The sequence below is a fragment of the Eutrema salsugineum genome, unplaced genomic scaffold, assembly GCF_000478725.1.
Source record: "Eutrema salsugineum unplaced genomic scaffold, Eutsalg1_0 scaffold_11, whole genome shotgun sequence".
Classification (NCBI taxonomy): Eukaryota; Viridiplantae; Streptophyta; class Magnoliopsida; order Brassicales; family Brassicaceae; genus Eutrema; species Eutrema salsugineum.
In genome coordinates, this window is record NW_006256901.1 from 699,871 (window position 1) to 713,285 (window position 13,415).

Here is a 13,415-nt window from a genome sequence, read left to right on the forward strand (position 1 = left end):
TGGGAATGGCGATGATCCAGTTGGAGGAGTTTGATAGTTCAACATCACGAGCTGATTATTTTGTTCAGCTACAAGGAGGATTTGCATCAACTTCGAGTAAGTGGTGTAACCTTTTGCCCGGTATTATTGTTGCAGGATTACATTTCCAGGATGAAATGTTTGGAGAGTTTTTTCGATCATGTCGAAATCACTTACCTCTTGTCCACATAACATCATCCTAGAAGAAATTCCGAACATAGCGGAATTATATTCACCAACACTTTTGTAATCCTGAAACCGGAGGTTCAGCCACTCATGTTTGGCTTTCGGTAAGATCACATATTTTTGGTGATCAAACCTATCTTTAAGAGATTGCCAAAGATCTGCAGGATCTTTTTTTCATGATGTATTCTTCTTTTAAACTATTATCGATGTGGTGGAGCAAAAATATCATGGCTTTCGCCTTTAACTCATCTGATGTCGTTTCCGACTTATTGATGGTATCGAGAAGCCCGTTTCCTCTTAGATGCATTTTTGCACCTACTGCCCATGACATATAATTTTTCCAGACACATCAAAGGCAAGGATTTCGAACTTTGCCAAATTCGACATTATAACTGTATATAATTTTATCAAAAATAAATTTAGCAAACATTTAGTTTTAAAATTTGCTTTTCGAGAAAAGCATGATAAAAAAAATTCTCACACATAATAAAAACATGAAATTTAAAATAATATAGGAGGCATAGCCTTCCATATAATTTGAGGAAGCAGAGCCTACCATATTTTTTGAGGAGGCAGAGCCTACTATAATTTTTGAGGAGACAGAGCCTACCATATAATTTTGAGGAGGCAGAGCCTTCTACTCCATAAACATAATATCAAGGAGGAGGTTTAACCTTCTACTCCATATATATGATCTGAGGAGACATAGTCTACCATATGATCATATGATCGTGAAAGCATAGCCTATCTCAACGATCGGTTCGGAAAAAGCAGAGCCTATCATCCTGTAAATTTTAATATAAATTTAATTAACGGTTCGGGAAAGGTAGAGCCTATCATCCCGAAAATAATAAGTAAAACTTAAAATAAACATAAATTTAAATCTTACCTCTTTAGGTATAAGAACGGATCAAGAGACACTCGTACTGATAACGTGTTAGATATTATATGATATAATGGTAAGATGTGTTTGTATATGTTATATATATGTAGGTATACATATGGAAGAGAAATAAAGAGTGAGCAAGAGAGAAGGGGAGAAGACACGAGAGAGTGAATTGCTCTCTTCTTCTTATTATTCTCATTTCTGTTTCTCTCGTTTAACACATATTTATAGGAACAGTATATCTAAAATTACCGACATTTGTAAGTCGGTGAAAGTAACTTCACCTAAAAGTTAATATTAAAATATGAAGAATGGATAATCACAAATATGAAGAATAGATAATCACAATACTTTTCTAAACAATGTAAGGGTTTTTAGCTATTTTTCCCCAACCACACCAACTGAAAATTGTTTTTTTTTTCTTAAGTTGTCAAAACCAAGTGGGAGGATCTGAAGTCTAGTTTGATCTAACGGACCAGATAAAACTAGAGACCCTCCTAATAAAGGTTAAAGACAATGCATGGGGTTACGTGGCATTGAATCAACATCGTTAGCTTCCTCATATCACGGAGCCAAAATGAGAATAATTTAGACGGGTGATTATTACAATTAGCAACTGACACAAAAAACTGTTATTAAGACAGAGAGAGAGAAGAGGCATGTTTGTCGGGAAGAAGACAGAGCAAATCTCAATCTCCTTTTTTCTCCTTCTTCCTATAATCATATTTCTTACCAAATGCCCCAAAACTCTCTCTTTCTTTCTCTCTCTCATCCTGCAATTCCCATCTCCCTCTCTCTCTCTTCCCTTAATCTCTTCCTCTAAGGTACTAATCTCTTGCTAATTTTGTATTAAATTTAGTTTAGCATCACCCTGTTTGTTTAGCGAAAATAAGTAAAAAAAGTCATGCCTTTCTAATTATGATCTGTTTCTCTACGTTTTGTTGTTTATTGTTCTCAGAAAATTTGAGTGATTAAGGGAGAGAAGACAGAGAGTTTCTATTTACCAAGGATACCTCTTCTTCTTCTTCTTCTTCTCCGATGGCTTCTTCCCCAGAATCTGCTCCTCCTCCATCAAATTCAACCTCTTCTCCATCTCCACCATCTAATTCCAATTCAACCTCCTCTTCTCCGCCGTCGCCATCTCCTCCTTCTCCTCCTGCTCCTCCGACACAAGGAAACTCGTCGTCTCCACCGCCTGATTCCACCTCACCACCAGCTCCACAAGCTCCTTCTCCTCCCACTTCCAACAATAATCCTCCTCCACCACAAGGAAACAGAGGAAATAATGGCAGTGGCAATGAATCCCCACCGTCACGTGGCTCCCCTCCTTCTCCTCCTTCTAGGAGTGGAGACAACAGTGGTAGCAGATCGTCGCCGTCTGGAGACAATGGCGGCTCTCTCTCGGATAATCCTCCTTCTAGCGGTGGAGGAGGAGGAGGAGGAGGAGGAGGAAATAATACAAATACGGCGATCATAGTAGGTGTATTAGTTGGAGCTGGACTATTGATGGTTGTGCTTCTTATTGTCTGTCTTAGACGCAAAAAGAAGAGAAAAGATTCATACTACGCTGATTCCATGAAAGGTAAAAACATATCCACACACACACATATGTTTATGGGGATTTGTATCAAAAGTTTCAACATTTTTCATATTGTCTCAGGAAACCAATACCAATACTATGGAAACAACAACAACAACAATGCTCCACAGAGTTATCCAAATTGGCACTTAAATGGCCAAGGCCAAAACCAACAACCTCCTGGTGGTTGGGGAGGTGGTGGACCATCACCGCCTCCTCCTCCTCCTCCTCCACGGATGTCTACAAGCGGAGACGATTCCACGTTGTACTCAGGACCATCACGTCCGGTTTTACCTCCTCCTTCCCCTGTTCTGGCCCTTGGGTTCAACAAAAGCACTTTTACTTATCAAGAGCTAGCGGCTGCAACAGGAGGGTTTGCGGATTCTAACCTTTTGGGACAGGGAGGATTTGGTTATGTCCATAAAGGTGTGTTGCCTAGCGGGAAAGAAGTCGCGGTTAAGAGTTTGAAATCTGGTAGTGGACAAGGAGAAAGAGAGTTTCAAGCTGAGGTTGATATCATTAGCCGTGTGCATCATCGGTATCTTGTTTCTTTGGTTGGATATTGCATAGCTGATGGACAGAGAATGTTGGTTTATGAATTTGTTCCTAACAATACTTTAGAGTATCATCTTCATGGTTAGACACTTGAACTTATCTATAACATAAATGTTATCTCTATAGTCTATAGATTGAAGAAAGTTGTAACCTTTGCTCTTGTTGTTGCAGGGAAGAATCTTCCGGTAATGGACTTCTCAATCAGGATGCGTATCGCTTTAGGTTCTGCAAAAGGACTCGCTTACCTTCATGAAGACTGTAAGTTCCAAGATTTCACCAATCCTCATTTTCTTAACCTAATGTTGGAAAAACAGAGGAAGCTCTGTCTCTGACTAGTTATTTCTTTTTGGCTTCAGGCCATCCTCGGATCATTCACCGTGACATCAAGTCTGCAAACATTCTTTTGGACTTCAACTTTGATGCAATGGTGATATAATTAGTAGTTGCATTCAGCTTCGGTTTATGTTAAGACGACATTGTTAAAGCTGATGACTTTTTGCATTTGTCTTGTTTTTGAAAAGGTGGCTGATTTCGGATTGGCTAAGTTAACTTCTGATAACTATACTCATGTATCTACTCGTGTGATGGGAACTTTCGGGTAAGACCCTTCACTTCACTTCACTCAAGAAACATAACCTTTTGTAGATTGACTAATTTGCTTATCTGCACAAACATGTGTAGATATTTAGCTCCAGAATATGCATCTAGCGGTAAATTAACAGAGAAATCCGATGTTTTCTCGTTCGGAGTCATGTTACTTGAACTAATCACTGGAAAACGACCGGTTGATAATAGCAGCACCATGGACGACACTTTAGTAGATTGGGTATGTATATGTTTTTATGCTTCACTCTTCCTACTTTTATTTTGTTTTTCGGGTACTAATGATTGTATTTGATTACGAACATAGGCTCGTCCTATCATGGCTCGAGCGCTAGAAGATGGGAACTTTAATGAGCTTGCAGATCCAAGGCTTGAAGGCAACTACAGCCCGCAAGAGATGGCTCGAATGGTGACTTGTGCTGCGGCTAGCATTCGCCATTCGGGACGTAAACGTCCAAAGATGAGCCAGGTGATTCAAAATCATAAAATCTTTGTTTTGTTTTCAGATTGTAATAAGCATTTTTTTTGTTTGTTGTTATCAGATAGTAAGAGCGTTAGAAGGAGAAGTGTCACTGGATGCTTTGAACGAAGGTGTGAAGCCTGGACATAGCAACATATACGGGACATCGGGAACAAGCTCGGATTATAGTCAGACATCTTACAATGCAGACATGAAGAAATTCAGACAGATAGCTTTGTCGAGCCAAGAGTTCCAAAGCAGTGAATGTGAAGGATCATCTAGTAATGATTCCCGAGAGATTGGAGCTAAAAGTCCTGTTCCTCCTCATCAATGAGTTCGAGAGATGAAAGAAGGGATTTTTTTCGAGGGTGCTTTTGAGGTTCTGAGAGCAGAGCCATGTAAGCTAAAAAAAAGCAATGCCATTGTTATGTTTAGATTGTTCCCTATACGTATATGATTATTTGTTTCATCTCTCTGAGATTTGATTCGATTCGATTCTCAAACATGAACCTAATATTGTTTGATTTTTGGATTGTTTTTTTCCAATATTCGTAATCAAAGTGAGAATCTTTTTGGACTTTTGGCCTTTTGCTGTTCTTGATTTTTTTTCCCTCCTCCCAAATTGAATTGCGCTGACTTTGCACTATTAAGCAGTAACCGAACCAGAGTATTTACCGGGTCCCGGTTAAACCGGTCCGGTTGAAAAACCCTTGTATCACCAAGCCTCTTGTTCCTTGACCTCTCTCGCGAACTCTCCGTCACTCTCCGTCGTCTCTCGCTTTCTTCCTCAAATCCAGCAACCGTCATTTTCTTTTTATCGAACCCTGGAATTGTTGATTCTAGAATCGTAGTTCTCATTTTTCCTTATTCGAACCGTTGAATTGTAATTCTCAATTTCTCTCCCAATATGCAACGATGGAGAAGTCTCCTGTCGCTGAAAAGCTCTTCGATTCTAGAATTGTCGTCATCAAACGCCACAGCATCTTCGGCTACGAATTCATTTCATTCGACGAGTGTTTTGTCTGAAAAATGGAGGAAAAACTTTGGTTCCGTAAGATCTTGATCATTGAATCTGGGTAATTTTTAAAACTGTAATTAGTTTTGTGATGCTCTTAAATTCAATTTCTTGTTCGCAGGGTAGAGCTTCAAAGGATGGTACAACTTCTGAATCTTCAAAGGTATGTGTGCAAATTGAAAATATGTCAACTTTGATATGATTGATGCATTTGATGGGATGATTCATTTTATTTTGGAATCAAGAATAGGAATTGTTATATGTATTTGTGTAATCTATAATCACCAGCTTGGGGAATATTGAAAATGTTGTGCCCTGAACTCTAGGATCACGTGATTTGGTCATGTAGCTGAGACAAAATGGGTTTTTGCAAATTATTATACTTTCGTACACAATCATATGAACTAAACGAGTTTTTGGGAGGATTGATTATTGGTAGAAATGCAATCTGCATTGATGATATGTTGATGTTAAAACGTTGTCATTTATTTTGTGTATCTATTCAAAGCTCATAAGAAAGAAAGTTCTCTTTCTGAAGCTGCCAAAATGTTGATCCCAGAACTCCTCCATAAGATTCACATGTACTGTAAAAGAGAAAGGGCGGCGCACTGGTGCTAAAAAGACTCTAAACAATCTTCTCTTCCACACAGGAATCAATGATCCGCTTCAGGTAACATTTTCTACTTTCTTGTAACATATCATTCATGGATTTCTTCAATACATATCCTATGGTTTTATATGCTGTTCTTCTCACATAGGTTGTTTTTTTTTTGTCTTTTTACTATGTGTTTTACTCAAGCGTTTTATATTTTGCTTCCTTATACGTTAGAATGAGTGCCATTTCGGGCCAAACCCGCTTGTCCGGGATAGACATATGAAGAAAAAACCTCAACCTGGCCGGGGAAAGAAGCCTCGGGATAAGAAAACAAAACGTGAGTTGCTCTTCTCTTCTTCTTCTTAGTATCACACACAACTTTTCTTGCTCTATCATTTTCTTTGTTTGGCTATATTAGGTTGGCACAGAGAAGGAAATCTCGATGATGATGACTTTGGCGCTGATGCTACTAATACATTTGAGAACAAATGGAGACAAAGATGGACAAATCAATCTCACAAGGCCTCGTATTCGAGGGACTCGGCATCTGGATTTGAATGGAGAGAAGGCTGGAGCTGGACCACTCAATCTTCAAGAAGCACAAGCTGGAACGATGAGTCTTGTGATGAGCCTTTGATCGTCGGGTCTCTGTCTGAGAGGAATGTTCTTGGTCTACCTCTAGATGGTCCCCTCAACTTAGGAGATGTTAAGAATGCGTAAGTTTTTCAATTGATTCTGATAGTCGCCAAAATCCCTTTTCCGCAAAGTGTTCGATAAAGTCTTCTTCTTGTTATGCAGATTTCGATCTGCGGCTCTGAAGTGGCATCCGGATAAGCACCAGGGGCCGTCTCAGGTATGCTTTTAATTAAAGATTGACCTTGTTTCAAGTTTTTGAAGTTATGTGCTGATAGTTGTTTTCGGTAATGTGGTGGAAATCGCAGGCTGCAGCACAAGAAAAGTTTAAACTCTGCGTTGATGCATACAAGTCTCTCTGTTCTGCATTATCCTGAGGTTACACAGAGGCATTGATTGATACATCATTTTTAGTAGGAATTAGAGTTTTGAAGCTGCTACGGGCTGCTTCTGAAACGATTTAGAGAGGTCCAAAGGTTTTCGTATGAGGAATTGGATTCATGAGACTCCTTGTGTCTCCCAACCACTTCCAGCATTTGATTACAAAAACAATAATTATATATAAAAAAGATTTATGTCCTTGCGCATCTTTGAGCTGGTCATAAAACATAGTACTTTATTTTAAACACTGCTGCAGAAGACAAGGACTTGCGTAAAATTGTTAACACTGAAAGATCACTTTCAAATCTATCTTCTTTTGTATTCTATTTTGTTTATTCTTTAGTGTCTAGTCGAATACAAGGCTTAAACACATATCCAAACTCTACGAATCTTTTCACTCATATCATTTTGAGTTCAAAATTTTCCCAACATTCTTGGAGATTAGCAAATGTTGGAAGTCACCTAACCACAGAGGCTCCATTAGAGACTTTGATCTTTTGAGACAAACCAATGATTCATCGACTTCACTCACACTGGTGGAATAGCAAAGCTTCCTACTACTGTCCTGTGAATAGTCTCTGCGTCCTGTGTTGTTAGTATCTGTGGAATCGACATACCACCAGAGATGACGATTTCTGTTGCAGAAAAGAAGTTGTAACCGAGAGCAATGAGATCGATTTGTTTCTTGTGGCGTATATGAAATAAGGATTTTTATCAAAGTTACAAGTTATACCTATGCCTTCCCGGACTGAAAGATTAGGTCTTATGATGTCCTTTGAGCTAATGAGGAAAATGTCTCCAAGATAAAGATGGTTAGTGGGGACATAGACACAGCAGAGCTCTTCTCCTCCAGCACGACCTCTAAGAATCAGAGTCGATGTAATGAAACCAAAAGCGTATTCTCCCATATGTGGATGCCTGATAATCGCTACCTCCTTGAATGCACCTGAGCTTTGATCTGATAAAAGGAAGAAAAGGGTAAGTTTAGTTTATAATTTTGGTTTAGATAAGAAAACTTTTTGGGTTTTGTGAGATTGGTTTTAACCTGGTGAGATTGCTCCACTAATTTGTTTAGAAGCAGAGTAGATGTAACTGATGAGAGGCATTTTCTTGATGAACCATTCCCCAATGCTGAGAACTGAAGCTCCAAGCCACGAAGACATGAATACACCAACGAGAAAGATGAATGTGATGGATGTCACAAATCCAAGACCTGCAAATTTTGACAAGTCTAGTTCTAAATTCCATGTGACATTACTTTTCAATACAGTAAGCTGATGAGAGATGAAATGAAGAATAACTAACCGAACATATTGATTCCGAGATGGGTATAGATTGGGGAGAAGAACCCGTCCACGAAATGAATAAACCACCATGTGAAGTAGAATGTGACGGCGATTGGAAGAAGAATCACACTATAATAACAACAACAAACTACGAAATTATTCATTCTCATCGATTAGGCTAAAATCTCTGATAATCGATTCAGAAAGAGAGAATAATACCATCCGGTCATAAACTTTTTGGAGGCCCAGCTTCGGATAACTTTGTAAATCGCCTGTTTGTGTACATTCAAACATACAATAACTTAACATACAAGTAACTTAGCTCTATATCAAACGCAAACGATAACAATCACGATGTTGATAAAATTGTTTGATCCAAACTAGCGGAATTAGAGGAATGCTCTGTAATCGTTGTTTAATCGCGATTCCCCAGAGAGATTAAGAAATGAGAAAAAGTAGAGAAAGAGAGAGAGAGAGGAACCTCTCTTCCGGCAACGTGAATTGGAGAAGCGAGAGGAGACGGCGGAACAGAGAGAACGACCTCTCGAGGAGAAGCTCCGGATTTATGCATCGGAATAAGCCGGTCTAGATCTCTCTCCCTGGTTTCCATCTCTCTCTTTCTATCTCCCCAAACTCAATTTCTCTGTATCGATCTCTCCAGAATCTTTCTCTCTCTCGCTCTCCCTCTCTCTCTCTTTCACAGACACACACACACACACTCTCTCTCTGCAGAAGAAATCGAAGCCAGCTTTCTCTTTCTCTCTGTGAATCGCGTCGTCGATCTCCGATTTCTATTCTCCGGCGTGTGTGAGCGCAACGAACTGCCTTCGTCAATGCTGCTAATTAAGCATGCATTTTTGCTGTTATTCAGCCGCTACTACATTATGGGCCTATGAATGTCAAATTGGGCCTCGTAATAAAGCCCACTAGTCGACTTTGTAGACGATCGAATGGCTGAAAAGACTTCTATCTTGACCATCCGATGTGGTGTGTATCATCCTGGACTGTTGATATTATAAAACGAGATCATCCGGTTTCAAAATATTCTTCCCCAAGTTAGCAGCAAAAGAGGTTTTTTTTATGTATCATTTTCAAATTTCTTTGATGATGGCACGTCGAGAGACTTTTTTACCTGGTCTAGAGGCAATTTTTGAATTTCACAATCGTTCTCAAGTAACTGTTTATAAAAACGAGTCTTCGTCTTCGTGTTGACAAATACAATTTTTGGAAATTTTCCAGCATCATAACAACTTCGTGCTCGGCGAGATGTGGCGGTGTGTGCCTCGTCGTCTTCGAGTTCCGTCGTCGTCGACGAGGAGATCGGAATCTAACGGCGGTTTCGTCAGTTCTCAAGTCTCCAGATTCTTCTCAGCTCGTTCGGTACGACATTTGCTACATTACTACTGTTTAATTTCTCCTTTGTTCGATTTCGTTCTCATCATTTCTGGCCTTAATCACGACAGATACTAAGAACACGATTTGGTTTGCTGTCGATTTTGATTCGGTACTGTTTGAGTATTCGATTTCGTTTGGTCTTTGGTGTTTCTCCTGATTAACACGAATTGGTTGACTATTACATTTACCTAATGCTGATTTCAAGTTTGTGTGTGATCTGTGGAAGAAGACAGGGGTTTATACAATCGTTGATCATACGTATGATGCGGTTGTTGTAGGAGCAGGCGGTGCTGGGCTTAGAGCAGCGATAGGACTATCAGAACATGGTTTCAACACAGCTTGTATCACCAAGCTTTTTCCAACTCGTTCGCATACAGTTGCGGCTCAGGTACCTACATTGCACTCTTGTAATCAAGCTAAGTATATCAAGCTCTGCTTTTGTTTCTTTTGATAAGCTTGTGAAATTTTGTGAAGGGAGGTATAAATGCTGCGTTGGGTAATATGACTGAGGATGACTGGAGATGGCATATGTATGATACTGTCAAAGGAAGTGATTGGTTAGGTATACTCAAAAGCATTAGATTGTTTGGATTAAGATTTTGAAAGCTTCTTCTTTTTTGAATTTCTTGGTCCAAGTTTCGTAATCTATTTCTTACACTGTCTTCTATATGGATGTATTATGTTGATGTATACTCCAGTAAATTTGCTTCTTTCTTACCTATTAATGCATGTTCCTCCTAGTGGTTTCTATTTTTAGATGAAACTTGTATCTTTTGTTTCTTCTGTAGGTGATCAAGATGCAATTCAGTATATGTGCAGGGAAGCTCCAAAAGCTGTGATTGAGCTTGAGAATTACGGATTGCCATTTTCTAGAACAGAGGATGGAAAAATATATCAGCGTGCTTTTGGTGGCCAGAGTCTAGACTTTGGAAAAGGTTTTAGTCTTGATTTATAACCCATGTGAGAGATTACCTGCTTATTCTCATAATTGCTCCTCGATCTATGTAATCTATCAGGTGGCCAAGCATACCGTTGTGCGTGTGCTGCTGATCGCACTGGGCATGCTTTGTTACACACTCTTTATGGCCAAGCAATGAGACATAACACTCAGTTTTTTGTGGAATATTTTGCCTTGGATTTGATAATGAACAGTGATGGTAAGTAGTAATTGCAGGTTGATTTAAGAGTATGTATGACCCATCATGTAGCCTTGTCGATATACTTATGAGTTTGCAAATTAATATAGATCCTTTTGCCTTCAATATCAGAAAGATTTACAGTTTTTACTGATCTGACTCCTTTTGAGAATTGCATATATTCTATGGTTCCAAATGAAAATATATTTTTTGCTAAAGCATGAGTACTGCTACTTCATATGATGTGCAGGAACTTGTCAGGGAGTCATTGCATTAAACATGGAAGATGGCACTTTACATCGTTTCCATTCTGGTTCTACGATTTTGGCCACCGGGGTAAGATAAAATTTCGCTTGAAACATTCTTGGTTTAGATTTGTGAAACTGATCATTATCTATAATTGCCTTCAGGGTTATGGAAGAGCTTACTTTTCTGCAACTTCAGCACATACGTGCACAGGGGATGGAAATGCCATGGTTGCACGTGCTGGGCTACCGCTGCAGGATCTGGAGTTTGTTCAGTTTCATCCTACTGGTATATATGGAGCTGGATGTCTCATCACTGAAGGTCTGTGTTTGTTCAAGCACTGATCAAACCATTAAGGATATAGGCAAGACAAGATATAGTTCTTGACTTTGTCAGTTTTAACATTTAGGAGCTCGAGGTGAAGGTGGGATTCTCAGAAACAGTGAAGGTGAGAAATTCATGGACCGGTATGCTCCCACAGCTAGAGATCTTGCTTCAAGAGATGTTGTGTCAAGATCTATGACTATGGAAATCCGCGAGGGGAGAGGTGCAGGTAAGATCATAACTCCTTTGAGAGTTTATTACTTTAATCTGAAAATTAGCTTGAGCATATACAACTTACTTTTTTAAAAGGACCCATGAAGGACCATATCTACCTTCACCTAAACCATCTACCACCAGAGGTGCTTAAAGAGAGGCTTCCTGGTATATCAGAAACTGCTGCTATTTTCGCTGGTGTTGATGTTACAAGAGAGCCAATTCCAGTGTTACCTACTGTGCATTATAATATGGGTGGCATTCCCACAAACTACCATGGAGAGGTAAACGAAAAGAAAACGATTTTTTAGCAGCATTTGAAAAGTGTTTTGAGCATCTGTGTGATTCTCAGGTGGTTACTATTAGAGACGATGATCCAGATTCTATAGTTCCTGGACTAATGGCAGCAGGAGAAGCAGCATGTGCATCTGTTCATGGTGCCAATAGACTTGGCGCAAATTCACTTCTTGACATTGTTGTTTTTGGCCGAGCTTGTGCAAACAGAGTTGCGGAGATTCAAAAACCAGGTAGGCACATATCTAGATGAACAAGAACAACTATGTAGCTTGATACAAGCATCTCTTTACGATATCTCTGCTTTATGGTATCACATAGGTGAGAAACTGAAACCTTTAGAGAAGGCTGCGGGGGAGAAGAGTATCGAATGGTTGGACCGAATAAGGAACTCAAATGGGTCACTTCCAACTTCCAAAATCCGTTTAAACATGCAAAGAGTAATGCAAAACAATGCTGCTGTATTCCGTACACAAGAAACACTAGAGGAAGGTAACCAACAGCGAGAGCCTATGATCTTTTAAGGTCTTTCCAGAGTAAAATCTAATCTAAAAATCTTCATTTGTGGTTTTGTTTTTGGTTGTTATTATGAGTGTAGGTTGTGATTTGATCGATAAGACGTGGAATAGTTTTGGTGATGTCAAAGTGAAGGATCGGAGTTTGATATGGTAAGTGTGACTACTTGTCGTTGGAGAAAAAAGAAGTAAAAAAACTGTCTTTAGGCTAATTATTAAAGCTCTGGTTTTGAAACTTTAAAATTAGGAACTCGGATTTGGTTGAAACTATGGAGTTGGAGAATCTTTTGGTAAATGGGTGTATAACAATGCATTCGGCTGAGGCTAGAAAGGAGAGTCGAGGAGCACATGCTCGTGAGGATTTCACAGTAAGTTCTATGTTCCTTACGTAACAAAATTGTCTTGAATCAGTATCTGGATAACGAATTGAAAATTTGGTATGGTTGTTTTGCAGAAACGAGACGATGAGAATTGGATGAAGCATACATTGGGGTAAAAAATTTTATATCTCTTTAGAGCTTTCGGAAACAAATAGACCAATACTAACTCAAAGTAGAAATCCATTGATGGTGTATATGCATATTTCATAGTTTGTCAGTATTATTGTTCACAAATTATACTATAAATCATTCGAGAAACATGCATTACTTTAATAATCAAATGGCTTTGTACAGTTAAGGAGCGTTTTTATTTTATACATATGTTGAAGGTATTGGGAAGAAGGGAAGGTGAAACTGGAGTATAGACCGGTCCACATGAACACAATGGACGATGAGGTTGACTCTTTCCCTCCTAAAGCTCGTGTATATTGAGATTTCATTAACTTCTTTCCAAGAGCTTGTGGTGAGTTCTCGAGTTCACCTTTTTTTATAATGATCAACTATATTTTAAAATGTATCATCCTACTACATAACCGTTATAGGATGAGGGAGAGGTAAAATATTTCGTAAGTGTGAGTCATGTGTTGTTATTCCTCGCATTTGTTTCCAGAGGTGATTCTTCACCTATCTCACAAACTGTATAACTTTAAATCCAAACCGGATTATTGTTTGGATTACCGAATTATCGGTCCGACCGGATCATCGAGTTGACCAT

The 13,415-nt window shown here is 39.1% G+C and overlaps 4 protein-coding genes across 5 annotated transcripts; 3 read left to right on the top strand and 1 right to left on the bottom strand.

Moving 5' to 3' along the window:
* The first annotated feature begins 1,853 nt into the window (after window positions 1-1,853).
* On the top strand, window positions 1,854-4,856 carry LOC18026241 (proline-rich receptor-like protein kinase PERK4). Its single transcript, XM_006409084.2, has 9 exons — window positions 1,854-1,914; window positions 2,049-2,672; window positions 2,751-3,305; window positions 3,396-3,482; window positions 3,581-3,651; window positions 3,746-3,822; window positions 3,906-4,050; window positions 4,135-4,296; window positions 4,370-4,856. Exons 2-9 carry the CDS (start codon window positions 2,129-2,131, stop codon window positions 4,619-4,621), a joined length of 1,893 nt encoding a protein of 630 aa, XP_006409147.1. The 5' UTR covers window positions 1,854-1,914; window positions 2,049-2,128; the 3' UTR covers window positions 4,622-4,856.
* Window positions 4,857-5,034: 178 nt separating this feature from the next.
* LOC18026242 lies at window positions 5,035-7,173 on the top strand. Its single transcript, XM_024160784.1, has 7 exons — window positions 5,035-5,338; window positions 5,424-5,465; window positions 5,862-5,972; window positions 6,132-6,234; window positions 6,316-6,613; window positions 6,696-6,750; window positions 6,839-7,173. Exons 1-7 carry the CDS (start codon window positions 5,195-5,197, stop codon window positions 6,905-6,907), a joined length of 822 nt encoding a protein of 273 aa, XP_024016552.1. The 5' UTR covers window positions 5,035-5,194; the 3' UTR covers window positions 6,908-7,173.
* A 266-nt stretch (window positions 7,174-7,439) lies between these two features.
* On the bottom strand, window positions 7,440-8,807 carry LOC18026243 (protein LIKE COV 3). Its single transcript, XM_024160828.1, has 6 exons — window positions 8,679-8,807; window positions 8,417-8,469; window positions 8,217-8,326; window positions 7,957-8,124; window positions 7,645-7,869; window positions 7,440-7,546 (listed from the first exon to the last, which is right to left on the bottom strand). Exons 1-6 carry the CDS (start codon window positions 8,805-8,807, stop codon window positions 7,440-7,442), a joined length of 792 nt encoding a protein of 263 aa, XP_024016596.1.
* Window positions 8,808-9,463: 656 nt separating this feature from the next.
* LOC18026244 (succinate dehydrogenase [ubiquinone] flavoprotein subunit 2, mitochondrial) lies at window positions 9,464-13,406 on the top strand. 2 transcript variants are annotated; one of them, XM_024160722.1, is made up of 15 exons: window positions 9,464-9,577; window positions 9,822-9,980; window positions 10,067-10,154; window positions 10,381-10,527; window positions 10,609-10,749; window positions 10,979-11,064; window positions 11,139-11,295; window positions 11,384-11,527; window positions 11,608-11,795; window positions 11,864-12,038; window positions 12,127-12,297; window positions 12,404-12,473; window positions 12,568-12,688; window positions 12,775-12,812; window positions 13,030-13,406. In XM_024160722.1, exons 1-15 carry the CDS (start codon window positions 9,464-9,466, stop codon window positions 13,130-13,132), a joined length of 1,902 nt encoding a protein of 633 aa, XP_024016490.1. In that variant the 3' UTR covers window positions 13,133-13,406. The 2 variants fall into 2 exon arrangements, with proteins under 2 accessions (XP_024016490.1, XP_024016491.1); XM_024160723.1 differs by having other exon boundaries at window positions 9,478-9,577; window positions 9,871-9,980.
* The last annotated feature ends 9 nt before the right edge of the window (window positions 13,407-13,415 follow it).